General features: G+C 39.0%; 1 protein-coding gene across 1 annotated transcript; it reads left to right on the top strand.

Annotated features, from left to right (window-relative positions):
• Window positions 1–499: 499 nt before the first annotated feature.
• On the top strand, window positions 500–13184 carry LOC110069481 (uncharacterized). Its single transcript, XM_089293900.1, has 16 exons — window positions 500–620; window positions 3065–3466; window positions 3719–4132; window positions 4295–4372; window positions 4737–4895; window positions 5438–5456; window positions 5624–5690; window positions 5808–6042; window positions 6537–6647; window positions 7207–7391; window positions 7804–7926; window positions 8359–8429; window positions 9100–9140; window positions 9871–9967; window positions 11147–11246; window positions 11634–13184. The coding sequence occupies exons 1-16, from the start codon at window positions 554–556 to the stop codon at window positions 11724–11726; spliced, it is 2262 nt and encodes a 753-aa protein (XP_089150026.1). The 5' UTR covers window positions 500–553; the 3' UTR covers window positions 11727–13184.
• Window positions 13185–13202: the final 18 nt, after the last annotated feature.

Genomic DNA, 13202 nt, shown 5'->3' on the forward strand with positions numbered 1-13202 from the left:
CAGGTTTCCATGGACTCAGTACAATAAAACGAATAACAAACAAGGCAATCCCTATTTTCTCAGAATAGCTGTTACGGTTAAGTCTACGGTCAAATATTCAAATTTTTGTTAAAAAAGGAATACAAACCGCCCGGGTGAACGGGTCAATACAGAGCAAAATAAATTATTGATCATTTTGCTCGTTTTTATGTGAAATCATTGATAACTGTAACAACAACTGTTTATAGACTACATACCATTCGACCACTCCACCCATTATTGATAGCGATCGAATGATTTCCTGCAGTTCTGTAAAAACTCTGTAACTCTCTTTGTCATTTCTATTTATATTTATTGATCCATTTACTCTTTTCAGTTTCTAATTTGAACAACTGACAGCCACGAGTATCCGGTGGTTTCAGGTACAAATTCAAAATGCCTGAGGGCAATCAATTATATATGCATGGTGGTCGTGAGGGTATGGGTACTATATTTCTCTTTCTATATAAACCTAACCTTATTCATTGAGCCACATAACACAGAAGGCGTAACCAACAAAAGCGTTAACGTAGACATGCTGTGGGCTCTTACTTGTGTCTTTTCTTGTATGTTTTTTCGTGCAGCATTTGTTGAATGTCCCGGTAAGTAAACAACTTTCTCTGTTGTGAAAAGATGAAGTTATGGAATTCGTTATTGCATGCTTAATACGGGTCCGATGTGCCTCATTATCTGACTAAGCTCTGTCAGTTCTCGGATGATTAGTTTTGAAAAGGGCTTGTTACTAATAGCACAAAATTACAATAGCTCGTCGATAATCCTATACTTGACAGAAATTGATGATCACGAAGCTAGACGGAGGTAAACGTTGCGAAACAGTTTTGGTTTGTAGGATCAGTTGCTTAACTGTTCGGCTTTGTTCGAAACAACTCGGGCGTACTAAAGCGAAATGAGTGTATTCTGTGAATCGATCGTATGAAAAATACCTCATTCCTAGAAAAGAAATATTTTAACCAAGGTGTAAGTTCAGCCGATTCAACCTGTATAAATTTAGCAAAGAAAACAACTATAATGAGAAATAACTGAGTACAAGGGAACCCCGTGATTTCCAGCAATATAGTAATCTGTTGTTTACAAGATAGTTTACGCGGAGCCTGCTTTCGTTTTGCGTAGACTTCCTGTTATAGTGCTTTAACACGGACCGTTATCGGCCGTTTTTCGGGCTCCTTGAGCTAATTTGGACTTCAATCATGAATACAAGGTATTGGTTGTTAAAACCCCTTTTTGAAAATAACTTATCTACTTTGACAAATGTCGGCAGAATTATGAAACACCTTTTGTTATGATTGTTGTTTTGGTTTTCGCCATTGACCAGTGTTAATAGCTTTAAGTGAGAGAGTTCGCCATTAATTACTTGTTCTTGCGCGCCGTTGTTTATAGTTTTGGTACTAAGTAGATGTTTCCAAACAAAACTATGCTTTGTTGCAAAACTGGTAGACAACCCCCAAAAAACATGAACTCGTCGGTTCATAGCGGTGAGGTACATTTTCTACTGTTTCCTGCTCTGTCTTTAGGCGATATCTTGGTTCCTTGCTTTCGACGTGAACAGGAAATACCATTGAGAAACACACCCAATGACAGTGTTTTCGATAGCAAATATTCAAGTCTCTAAGCAAGCAATAGCCGGAAATGTCGTGGAAACAGTTGTTTGTCCAACGGGCTTAAATATAAGGGAGTCCAAGCGACTTCAATGGAAAAAAGCTAAGTAAATTCAAGTCCGAAAAAGGCTGTAGCAAATTTAGGGCTTGTTCAGGTATTTTAAAAGACTTAAGTGTATTCTGAGAAAACGAATTCTAGGGAAAAGGGTGCACTGTGGACAAACCAGTTTCTTGGTATCCTCAAAAGTGATTACTTCCCAAAGTCTTTGTGTGCTGTTTTCGTATTTGTTTTGGCCACCATTTGGAGACCTAATTCTATGTCATTTCAATTGTTTCAAATGCATTACACGGCTAAAGTTTCCGAGAAGCGACTCTAGCTCAGACGAAGTGCTCATTGTTGAGCAACTAGAGGAACTCGTTTCTTTTGTTAAAAGTTTTACATGGCCATATCTTTTTTAACTTTCCAAGCGAACATCTTTGGCTGACAACGTAAATAACAGCTTAAAACCAGAGCGCATGATCTTGCGTGTAAGTATGAGTTATCGATGCACACATGTCTACTGACGTCTTTTCGCGAAAACAGATTCCGGGATAATTTCTGAACAATAGCTTACAGTAACTTCCGTGCGTTTCATATATATCTCTTCCTTTTCGATCCTTTCCGATACTGAACATTTAGTGTTATCTTTTAAGGGCGATCGATACAATCCTCCTGATTTTCACTCCAAGATAAACTTCATATTTTTGTACCGTTATCTTCTATTTATCACTAAACCCACCACCTTCCAGAAAGCAACATAAATCACGGCTCGATTTTGACCCATCGCTCGTGTCCGTACAGTTTCTTATAACTTATTGCTGTTAATGTATTTTTTTTTTCTTGAAAAAAATAAATAATTAAATTTCCGCTTTTTATCTACAACGGAAATTATTGATTCCTAAGAGACAGTTCTTTCCTGAACTGTGAGGTCTCAAAATTCCAAAACAATGACGGAAACTTCTTATACACATGTGTCAAATCTAATGAAATCGAGCGGGATCTACGTGAATGAAAACAAGCATATACACAAAAATAATTTTCACTCTCAAGGCAACACCGTGCACAGGTCTCTATAGGTCCATCTTTGAGAATTCGAAGCAGTAAATAAATAGTTTTAGCCGGTGCCTAACCTCGTTTCTAGCGTTTTTGCCTCAAAAATTAGAAATTGAGAGGGGCAGACTTTCTACTGAAACGCCCGGCCGAGTTCATGCTACCGGAAACATCAGGCAGCGGCCATGTGCTTGCACTTTATAGCCTGACTTAATTAGCTTTCTACTATCCATTGGGATGGAACACACGGTTGTAAAGGCTACATGCTAGGAATTTTATACATCTTATTTGCGTCTCATTTAATTTTATATGAGAGCACATGTCGTCCTTTGCTTTTCAGGTCTGTTTATTCCACGTTACAAAGTCAAACCACTGTTTGGCTCATCGTCTATAATAACAGCTTTGGACTCTAATGTAACCCTGGCATGGGTCTGCCACACCCAAGCCAATCACACATTAGACAAAGTTTACTGGTCGCTCTTCTTAGATTCAGAAGCCTCAAGGTGGCCTCTTCTAGCCTTGAAACGGAACCTTGTTGGAAATATACAGGTAACTCCGATGCAAGATAGAGGGCGAATCCAGTGGACAGGCGATGCGAGCCAGGGAAAATTGTCATTTGTGATTTATGATGTGAGACGTTCAGACGACTTGTTGTATCGAATCAGATTAAGACTGGTTATCCCTGAAAATGACTCTGTCACCGTTGTGCATCGCAAGTCTTATTTGAGAGTGAAAGTAGCAGGTAATAAACACGATAATTTACATATTACACGTAAATATTGATCTATAATGACTGCAGAAGTACGTTAAAGAAGTAGATAAGCTTAAGTCGCTTTTGGATTTTGTAGTTGATGAGCGCTTGCGACGGGAGCTATTTCCTTTTGGCAATAGCTTGGAAGTTTGCTACTTACTTTAAGGTCTTTAACTGGTTGGATCTCTAAGTCACCACGTTTTTTCAGGGATTTCTCTCAATCCTATTCGCTTTCTATTTTAGAAAAAGCAAGTTATAAAGGACTTACCAGCAAAACAGCACGATCTGCTCCGTTCGGAGAAAGTGTCAACTTCAAATGGAATTTCCAGAATAACGACTCGGCATCTTTAAAGAATTTGACAGCAATCAGGGCTTCTCTCGCTATTTGGAAACAAAAAGATCAACGTTTTGTGGAACTGTTCGTAGCACAAGCAGAAAATAAAACGAACTTCCATCCATTTCAGAATGATGAACATTTGGCACACGAGGAACGGATAACCTGGGTTGGAAACCTGAGAGATTTGTTATTTTCATTTATTATGACCAATGTCTCCTTTGAAGACGAGAGAGAATATTACCTGGTGATTTGTTTTGAAGAATACTTAGAGCCGTACAAAGCGATCCTTGTCTTTACCTCCACCTACCTTGAGGTCCCAGGTAATTAAAAGTTCTTAAAAATACCATTGCATATTTTCTTTGAAGGATGCAACGTATTTATGAGAATGACCAACTTGTCTTTTTGCAAACCATCTAATCCTTAAACTGTATTCATTATTGACAGTCTTCCGCACTTTTTTATTCTGTTTTGTTTGTATTAAGGTTCAATGGTATTAACTGGCATGCCAACATCTGAGACACGGAATAGCGAGAGCGACCGCGGGTCTCCTTCACTGAAAGGTAATTGACTTGAAATTGTAATCCCTGATCATTAGTCTAACAGTAGCAGTGGACTTTTCATTGAGCTTTGTAGTTTAACATTTTCACAAGGATACGGAACATGTCCCCTACCCTCTAAGCTCCCTCCCTCAACAATTATATTACAGTTAACCGTCATAACCATGGTTAAATATATTTTTATAAATACGTTATGCCCTGTGGTTCTCCGACATTTCCCCTCCCCTCCCCACCCTCCCCTCCCGGATTTACTGGTGTTTATAGATGCAGGATTGAAACGAATCAGCTTTGAGTCCTAGCTTAACCAGTAAGACTCGCCTTTTCTCAGTTTTAACACCGCTTTAAAAATGCCTTTTTGTTAATGCAGTGACCGTCGGTATGACAAAGAAGTCGGATAAAGATGATTCCACTAATTTGAAGAAAGCTACCAAGATTGCCCTAATTTCAGCGGTGACGTCAGCGATTGTGATCATCATTATCATTATCACGTTTTACTGCAAAATATGGAAACCAAAAGACCAACAAGGTAAAGTGATAAAATTGTCTCAAATTCTACGCTACATTAATCTTCAGAGAGAAAAAAGGAAACGCACCCGAGTAAAGCAAGCAAACTCTCCTCTACTCTTCTCTACTCAAATCAACTCAACTCTACTCCACTCTACTCTACTCTACTCAACTCTACTCAACTCAACTCTACTCTACTCTACTCTGCTCTACTCTACTCTACTCTACTCTACTCTACTCAACTCAACTCAGCTCAGCTCAACTCAACTCTACTCTACTCTACTCTACTCTACTCTACTCTACTCTACTTTACTCTACTCTACTCTACTCTACTCTACTCTACTCTACTCTACTCTACTCTACTCTACTCTACTCTACTCTACTTTACTCTACTCTACTCTACTCGACTCGACTCTTCTCTAAATTTCTCATCCCTGATTTTTTTCTCTAGGTATGATGGGGTATTAACAACAATCTGAGAAAATAACCTCTTGCAAGTAGTTAATTATGAGTCCAAGGTATTTTTTAGGAAATTTATACCTTCCTCTTGTTGCTATTCCACAGGGAGAAAACGTCGAGGAAAGTAAGTTTATGTTAGTCTAAAATAATTGTTAAGTATATAACTTGAAGGCACTTTGGCAGGCGCTCTTGTAAACTTTTTCATTGCTTTGTTGTATAATGCTAACCGAAAACCTTCTGTAAATTACTTTTTGAGCAGCATTTTAACTGGTTATTAAAATTTTTATAAAGGCCAAAAGAAGTTGTAGTGACGTATAAATCACCACAGGAAGAGGTCAGGATGTTCAGAGCTATTAAGGTAAAGGTTTTAATTGAGTGTTTTAGTCTATCTGCGCAATATCAAGCAGAGAGAAGATTAAAAATTATCTACGAGAATATTATTTCACGTTACATTGTTTTGTTCTTCAACAAATAGTGCACCGGAAATGACAACAGCAAGTCCACAGATTCTAATTCCCTCAAAGAAACTGAGCCTGCACCACCACTATCGCCCAGGGCCCTTCGGTCACACTCTTGGGAGTTTCCAAAACAAAGACTTCAGGTCCGTGAGGTGTTTGGCCAGGGAGCATTCGGACAAGTTGTCAAAGGACTTGCTTTTGAGATTGCTGGTAATGTTGGCTGGACAATGGTGGCAATTAAAATGCTCAAAGGTTTGTGAGCGATGAAACGTTTTCTGATGAGAGGATAATGGACTTTGTCAAGGTGTATTTAGCGAGGGTAGCGATCGAATTGGAAATTTAGGAATGTTGGTATTAATGGAAGCGGGAAAACTGGAATACCTGGAGTAACCCTCACAGTAAGGACGACGTCACTCCTTTAAAATTGTGTATAATTTGGTAGCCACGCAAAAGAACCAGATTGTTTTTACCAGAAAAAAAGTTTTATTAAAAACAGAGAATCGTTCCTTGCTAGCAGAGGCTCTTTTCCTGGTGTTCGCTTTTCTCCCGTCAGCGAATACCAGGAAAAGAGCCTCTTCTAGAAGGAAAAGAGGATCATTAATTGAAATGAATAAATTACACTACTTCAGATTATACGCGTGGGGTTAAATTTGTAATGAAACTATCCATTAAGTCCCTACAATGCTAAAGTTTCAATAAGCTAGTCGATACAGTAGGCTGTTGTCTGATTTATCCTCTCCTTTTAGAACACGCTTCAGAATCCGATCGACATGACCTTCTGTCAGAACTGTCAATCATGAAAAAGCTACCTCCGCATCGACACGTGGTCAGGCTTCTAGGCTGCGTCACTACATCAGGTATTTCATCCAGTGATTAAAAAAAATTAAAATTAAGAAATTAAAATTGCCCGTTGTGTCCCACAAGAACAATGATGTATTTAACCTCAGTTGATAAATCATTTGCCGACCAAGTCTATTCGGTCAAAACGGCTGAATATTAGGCTCGCTCTGTTTATTGCGTATTTAAGGATCTGGAGACGCAGTCGAGGGCCGTGAACACACAAAACAATAAATTAGCAACTGATCCGGCCATCTAAGACATCTAAGACCTCACGCTTGGTCAATAACTCGTATATTGCAGTAGTCAAGCATTGTGAGGTGCATGGAGACGATAAGCAGCGTATTTACATGAAGAGATAACTAGCATTTTGAAAACAAACCCGATTCAAATGTGCAGTTCCAGTAACAGCCCTGGTGGTGGGGGGGATCAGTAAGACCAAAACATTTTAAGAAATGTGTGAAACTTAATTGGAATTTCCAGAGGGGTGGTGCTAGGGGTCTTAGAAAAAATCCCTTCCGTGGGTGAGGTATAGATATTTACTGGAACTACACAATGTGTTTCTCTCCGTTATGACAGCTAATCTCCTGGTAATTGTGGAGTTTGCTTGTCATGGTGATCTGCTTGGTTATCTACTAAAAAGCCGAGGTCTCCCTGACACATATTACAAGACAACTGGCAAGCTCACCAGAGTTACGGCAAAGAAGATGATAATGTTCGCCTGGCAGATTGCTGATGGAATGAATTTTCTCGCCGAAAATAAGGTAAAGAGAGCGAAAGAAAATTACATAGGACAAAATGAGGGGAAATCGCATCTAAATTTCATCGTTCGCCGACAAGAGGGTGAATGAGTTCCACCAGATCTTGTCTCTATCTATTTCCACATTAGCCATTCCTATATCGTTAGGGCGCGTGGAATTGCGATCCAGATGTTCCGAGATCAAACCCTCCTCCCTGCCACAAGATGGATTTGTGTTTGATGATCCCAGCTTCAACTCCTTCACGCTTTGTAAATTACCAAATGGTCAGCCTGCCTCCAATTAGGATTTTGAACAAGTTTCTGTTCAATTTACAATATTTGTTTGCCTCTTTCATTGTCCCCAACTAGTACAGCAGTGCTAAAAATTTCGACACCTCAATAAAGTGATTTTTTTCTTTTTGTTTATGAATTCTAAGGTGATCCACCGTGATTTGGCTGCACGCAATGTGTTGGTAGCAGCTGGAAATGTTTGTAAAATTACAGATTTTGGCCTGGCCAGAGAAGTGCACGAAAATGACATGTATACAATGACAGCTGGGGTAAGTAAGATTTAAAATTATTTTGTTTGCCGGTTAACTTCCAACTGGGTGTAAATGTCAATAGATGTTTAAAGGCGTCTACGAATTAGACTTCTTGTAACACGTGGGTATTTAAAATCGTGGAGGCGCAATGCCATCATGGTTAGTGTGCTCGTCTCCAGATCGAGCGGTCCGGATTCGAGCCCTGCCCTGGGACATTGCGTTGTGTTCTTAGAAGACACCTTACTTTCACAGTGCCTCTCTCCACCCAGAAAGAAAAATGTGTGCAAGTAAACCTGGAGATAATGTTCTTTCTTCTATCCTGCCCCCGGCGTTTCTAACCTGAATGTGAGACAAGTTGATCCTTCGGACCGGACAAACGAAACCGAGTGCCATGAGTTTGCGTTCTGCTGCAGAGTTCTACAGTAAATGTTTGTTTCTTTCTCTCCTGAGGGTCGGGTGCCAGCAAAGTGGACAGCGTATGAGGCACTTCTGTATGGCGTCTTCACAACTCAAAGCGACGTGTGAGTGAAAAATCAGTATTTTACTACTCCGTTATGGCTGTTACTATTAGACCTATCGCATAACCATTCCGCGCTGCTGTTGCTACTGCAGCTGTTATAATTTTCGATTTCACCGAAGGTGTCGCTGTTGCTCCTACGGCGGCTACTGTTGATTCGGCAGCGGCTGCTGTTGCTATCGTTGCTGCCTGATTGTAGTTACCCTAGCTACAGCTCTTATCATTGAGGTGTCGTCTGTAGCATACCCGACACAGCTGTTGTTGTTGCTACAGTACCTTATTATAGTCAATTTAAAAGATAAATTCAATGTTGCCGTGCGTTTGTGCGTTTACTGAAAAGATCACCGATGACGCCAAACTGTGTAAGAACTCACAAGTGGGACAGAAGCCTTTAGCACTGATGTTCTTATCCCTTTTTAGATAGATCATAAGTAAGAACCAATTAAAATGCAAGAATAATTTGACTTGAAGACATGATTGATCATCGCAGTTATGCACACAACTTAAGCAATTGTGAAATTAAAGCCTGAAAAAATTCAGGTCTGAACGGGAGTTAAACCCATGACCTCTGCAATACCAATGCAGTCTTCATATCTTTCTCCGCAGTTCAAATATATGATCTTTCATATATTTACTTGTAATAATTTGACTTATTATGGAATCTTTCCTTATAGGTGGAGTTATGGAGTTGTCATGTACGAAATTTTCACTCTGGGTAAGCTTGACTAAAACATTGTAGCTTGTTGTCTTTCAGCTAGCTTCGTTTTATCACAGAGACAATGAGTGTACTTGGCTGCACTGATTTCCATATTAAAAAAGCTAGTTTTGAGTTAATCTTTATTTTTTTTTATTGCAAAACTCGACGATCTCGTTATCTGAAAGTGTCAGTTAAAGCGATACGGAGGCATGCAGAGTACAGCAAGACTGTTTCTTGTTTTCTTAAGAATGTCTTCAAAAGTGAACAAATAAGTTTGTTACATTTCCCTGATGGTGAATGTTGTGAAAAAAAACGGCACTCAAATAGACAAGTAGTCTGCTGGCAGCCGGTTTTTTCTCTTAGGGTCACTCAGACGAGTGTTGAGTCATCACGAACGCAAAAGGGCAGTATGGCGGTGGCCGAGTGGGGAAGAAGGCGAGACGTGCCCATGTCTCGTCCCATTCTCTTTTACGCTAAAACGTCATTCCCCATAACCCCTGCTGAATTTCGAGAAAAAAACAGACTGCCAGCAGTCTTACAGACAAGGTTCTCGAGCAACCCGTGGGTTTTAATTTCACATTTTACGTTTAGCACACTAACAACTTTGTTTTCGCGTTTTCCTGTTAACCAAAAATGTATGAATTCCTTCATCGAGCCAAATTTTGCTCGTTAGAGGCTAAGAATGGTCAATTGGACCGATTTATGGCGAAAACGAACGTTTTGGAGAAAATTTGTGCTTTTCTTTAAGGTGGTGAACCATATGCGGGGATTAAAACACGCGACGTTGTTTATTTACTTGGAAAAGGATTCAGAATGCGACGTCCAAAACACGTCGATAAGGAGCTGTAAGTACATAGCTAATAACCATCCAGCAATTGTTTTGCCCTACAAATCTAAAAACTCTTGAAACCATCAAAATATTATATTCAGATAACACTGGCTTCAAGGTTAATAACGTTAATTGAGACTGGTTTCATTATAGTGCATAAGCATAGAGCTGTTTTCAATTGAATGCTGCAGAACCAAAACCAAAGTAATCACTCTAGCCAATCACAAAGGACATAGGCAATACAGCGAACCAATCAAAACTCGAACTAATTACATGAAGTTGACACAAAGCGCGGGATAAACCGTGCGAGTGAGTCACGATTGGTTTTGCTTTTACCTCTGGTTAGACGAAAAAGTGGCGGGAGTATTTTAAGCCAATCGTGTAGCGTAGTTAATGCAAAACCAATTGCTTTGCGACACTCATGATCATATGAAAACCGCTCTAACCATAAATAACATACGCAGTAGCGGTAAGATATTGATAGTTAGAACCTTGGTTAGGAAACTTTTTTATATAGGCGAATCTTTGTTTACATTTTTTGCCTCATTAACATATGCTTATCGCTATCTGATGACGCTAATGAAAGAAAAACTCTGAATATTGAAAGGGCATAACAGTTTCAGTTATCTCTGAAAATTTGAGCCCAATACACGGAATGGTTTCGGAGAAATTCTCTTCTAAAAACTCGAAATTTTACAGAGAAATGTATGGCTCACTAACTTCTTTGCCACACAGCAATTTCGCAATTTTTGATGGCTGATATTTCCTTCGATATTGCTAGCAAAGAGCTGAAAATTGCACAAATTGCTCAACTTAATCACCTTTTTCAACTTTTGCATTTAGTTCATATATACAGCCACGGCTTCTACGAGTCAAGTCGTATGCTAATCACCTTTTTCAACTTTTGCATTTAGTTCATATATACAGCCACGGCTTCTACGAGTCAAGTCGTATGCTAATGAGGAAAATGTAAACAATGACGTCAGCAAAGATTCGCCTATAGCAAAACCGGCGCAACACCTTTAATTACTAGTGTCTACCCATATTACTTAAGCTTACGATTATGCGCTAGTGAAAACAAACTCATCACACATACGCTCTATTCAATTCATTCCACGGCATTTTTAGATGACTGTTAAAGTAAAAGAGGGTGAGTGTGCAACTGAACGCTGTTTGTCTCATTTCCTTGTTGCAGGCATGCAGTTATCTCGTCATGCTGGAACGAAGATCCTCTAAAGAGACCCACTTTCAAGGCTTTGCAAGAAACACTGGAAAAACTGGAAAAGCAGCAAACGGTATGGTGGAAATCTGTATAACTTTATTCCAGAACAGTTAACTAAAATTTGACTTTTAAAATGTAAAATGGTTCTTTACTGTTGACAGCCTTCAGACAGTCTCTTAGTGACTGGCTAGTTTCTTAGTGACATCTCCTGCGAAATTTAAATCGTGTTATTATAGCAACGTTGTTATTTGTTATTTTTGTTATTTCGGAGTATAAAAGTTTCGGGGATTCCATGGGATTCTATAAATGGAGTCTCTTTATAGTCGAGTACATAGCTAGTGCAAACACATGCATGTGTGTGTAATTTTTGCTGAAATGTATTCCGTCGAACTGAAAGAGCGGGTTGTTTTCAAACCAAAAAGAATTTCAATACCTATTGTACTATTTCTATCCATTTCAGGGTTATATAAACCTTCAGTCGTTTACAGACGCCACCTATGTCAATGTTGACAATGCAGTGAGAGACAAAGTCAGGGACGAAGCCATCTTCTAGTGACTATCGATTTAACGCAGTTCGAAATAATTCAGTCTTGAAAACAGCTTAACACAATACCCACATACATTGAAGTTCTTCTTACGTTCTGCTTGAAGTTCTGTTGTTAGCGAGCAGTTCTAGTTAAGAGCACGTGACCCTTACGAAACCCTGTTTACTTTGCTTAATTTAAAGCTCCCGCCAGCGACCATTCCGCGGTAAACAATCGTGACCTCCTCTGAGATTAACGAACTTGTTCTCGATAAGGGAGTCCCTGCAAAACACTGGTTGCAATTATTCAGAACTGCATTAAAAAATTTGAGTACGGAGATGAACATGCACCCGTTCAGGGGGACTATGAGGGCAATATGAATCTGTAGCACTGCACCAAAATACCGTGTTCTCTTATATAGGTACCAGATTATCAGACCAACTTGTACTGACTTTTCACAGGTGGTCGCTTTGAGGTATAGTACACCTTTCGCTGTTCATTTACAGAAAATATCCGTTCATTTGTGTCCAAATTGGTTTCATTATGGTCAATATACTCTCATTAGCACCAAAATGATCTTCATTGGCGCGTAAGGAACGTTCAAGAATAACATTTGTATGTGTATTAACATTCAAAATCACCCAGTTACGATTACTCCTTCCAAATCCTCGGGATGGTCGCATACGAGAGCGTCAACTGTATAGTTTAGGCCCGGAGAGGTACTCCCTTATATGGCTATATAGGGTTATATAGGTATGTGCGGCCCTAAAGGGTATGGTTTTTTAGCCGTTTTGGTCAGAAATAGGGTATCGATTTTGGCCATTTTGGTCTCAAATAGGTTATGGTTTTTGCACTTTATTCTTAAATAGTGAGTAGGTTTTTTAGAAGAAGCTACTTTTTCATTATTATCGATAAGACCATTAACAAAAGCCCTTCACAATGTCTTTAACACCGGTCTGAACTAGGGAACTAATTATAACGTAGGTTTGAAAACTTTGCGGGAAGTACCTCCCCCCAACCCGGGCTCAGTCTGTATATTTATACCGTTAGCGAAAGCAACTTGCAAAATGTTCTGGTAATCCCCATTATATTCATATTTTATCTTCAGTTTGCAATCTAAATTTAGTTTTAGATAATTTAATTTTGTAATTTGCTAAATATTAGAGTCTTAAATCTTAGCATATAATGTTGTAAGTTTCAAGGATGTTCGCAGCACCTTTTCCGCTGCGTTAAAGCAACTGTCGTGTTCTTTTTAATTATTGCTCGTTGGTACATAATGAGTATCATTCCATAGATATATAACTAAAAAGTTTCTCAGTAACCATTTTCGACACTAGGCTTTTGTTAGCCAAGTTCTAAACAATTTTACTCGCATCTGTTTTCAGCAGCTTCGTCATAAAAGACAGAAATAAATAAATAAATAAATAGATAAATAGATGAATAATAAATAAATAAATAAATGAATAAATAAATGTATTTTTGCTTTCGTTCTCGTCTTTTATTCC

Source organism: Orbicella faveolata, unplaced genomic scaffold (assembly GCF_042242905.1).
Source record: "Orbicella faveolata isolate gen_17 unplaced genomic scaffold, um_ofav_v1 contig_25, whole genome shotgun sequence".
Taxonomy (NCBI): Eukaryota; Metazoa; Cnidaria; class Anthozoa; order Scleractinia; family Merulinidae; genus Orbicella; species Orbicella faveolata.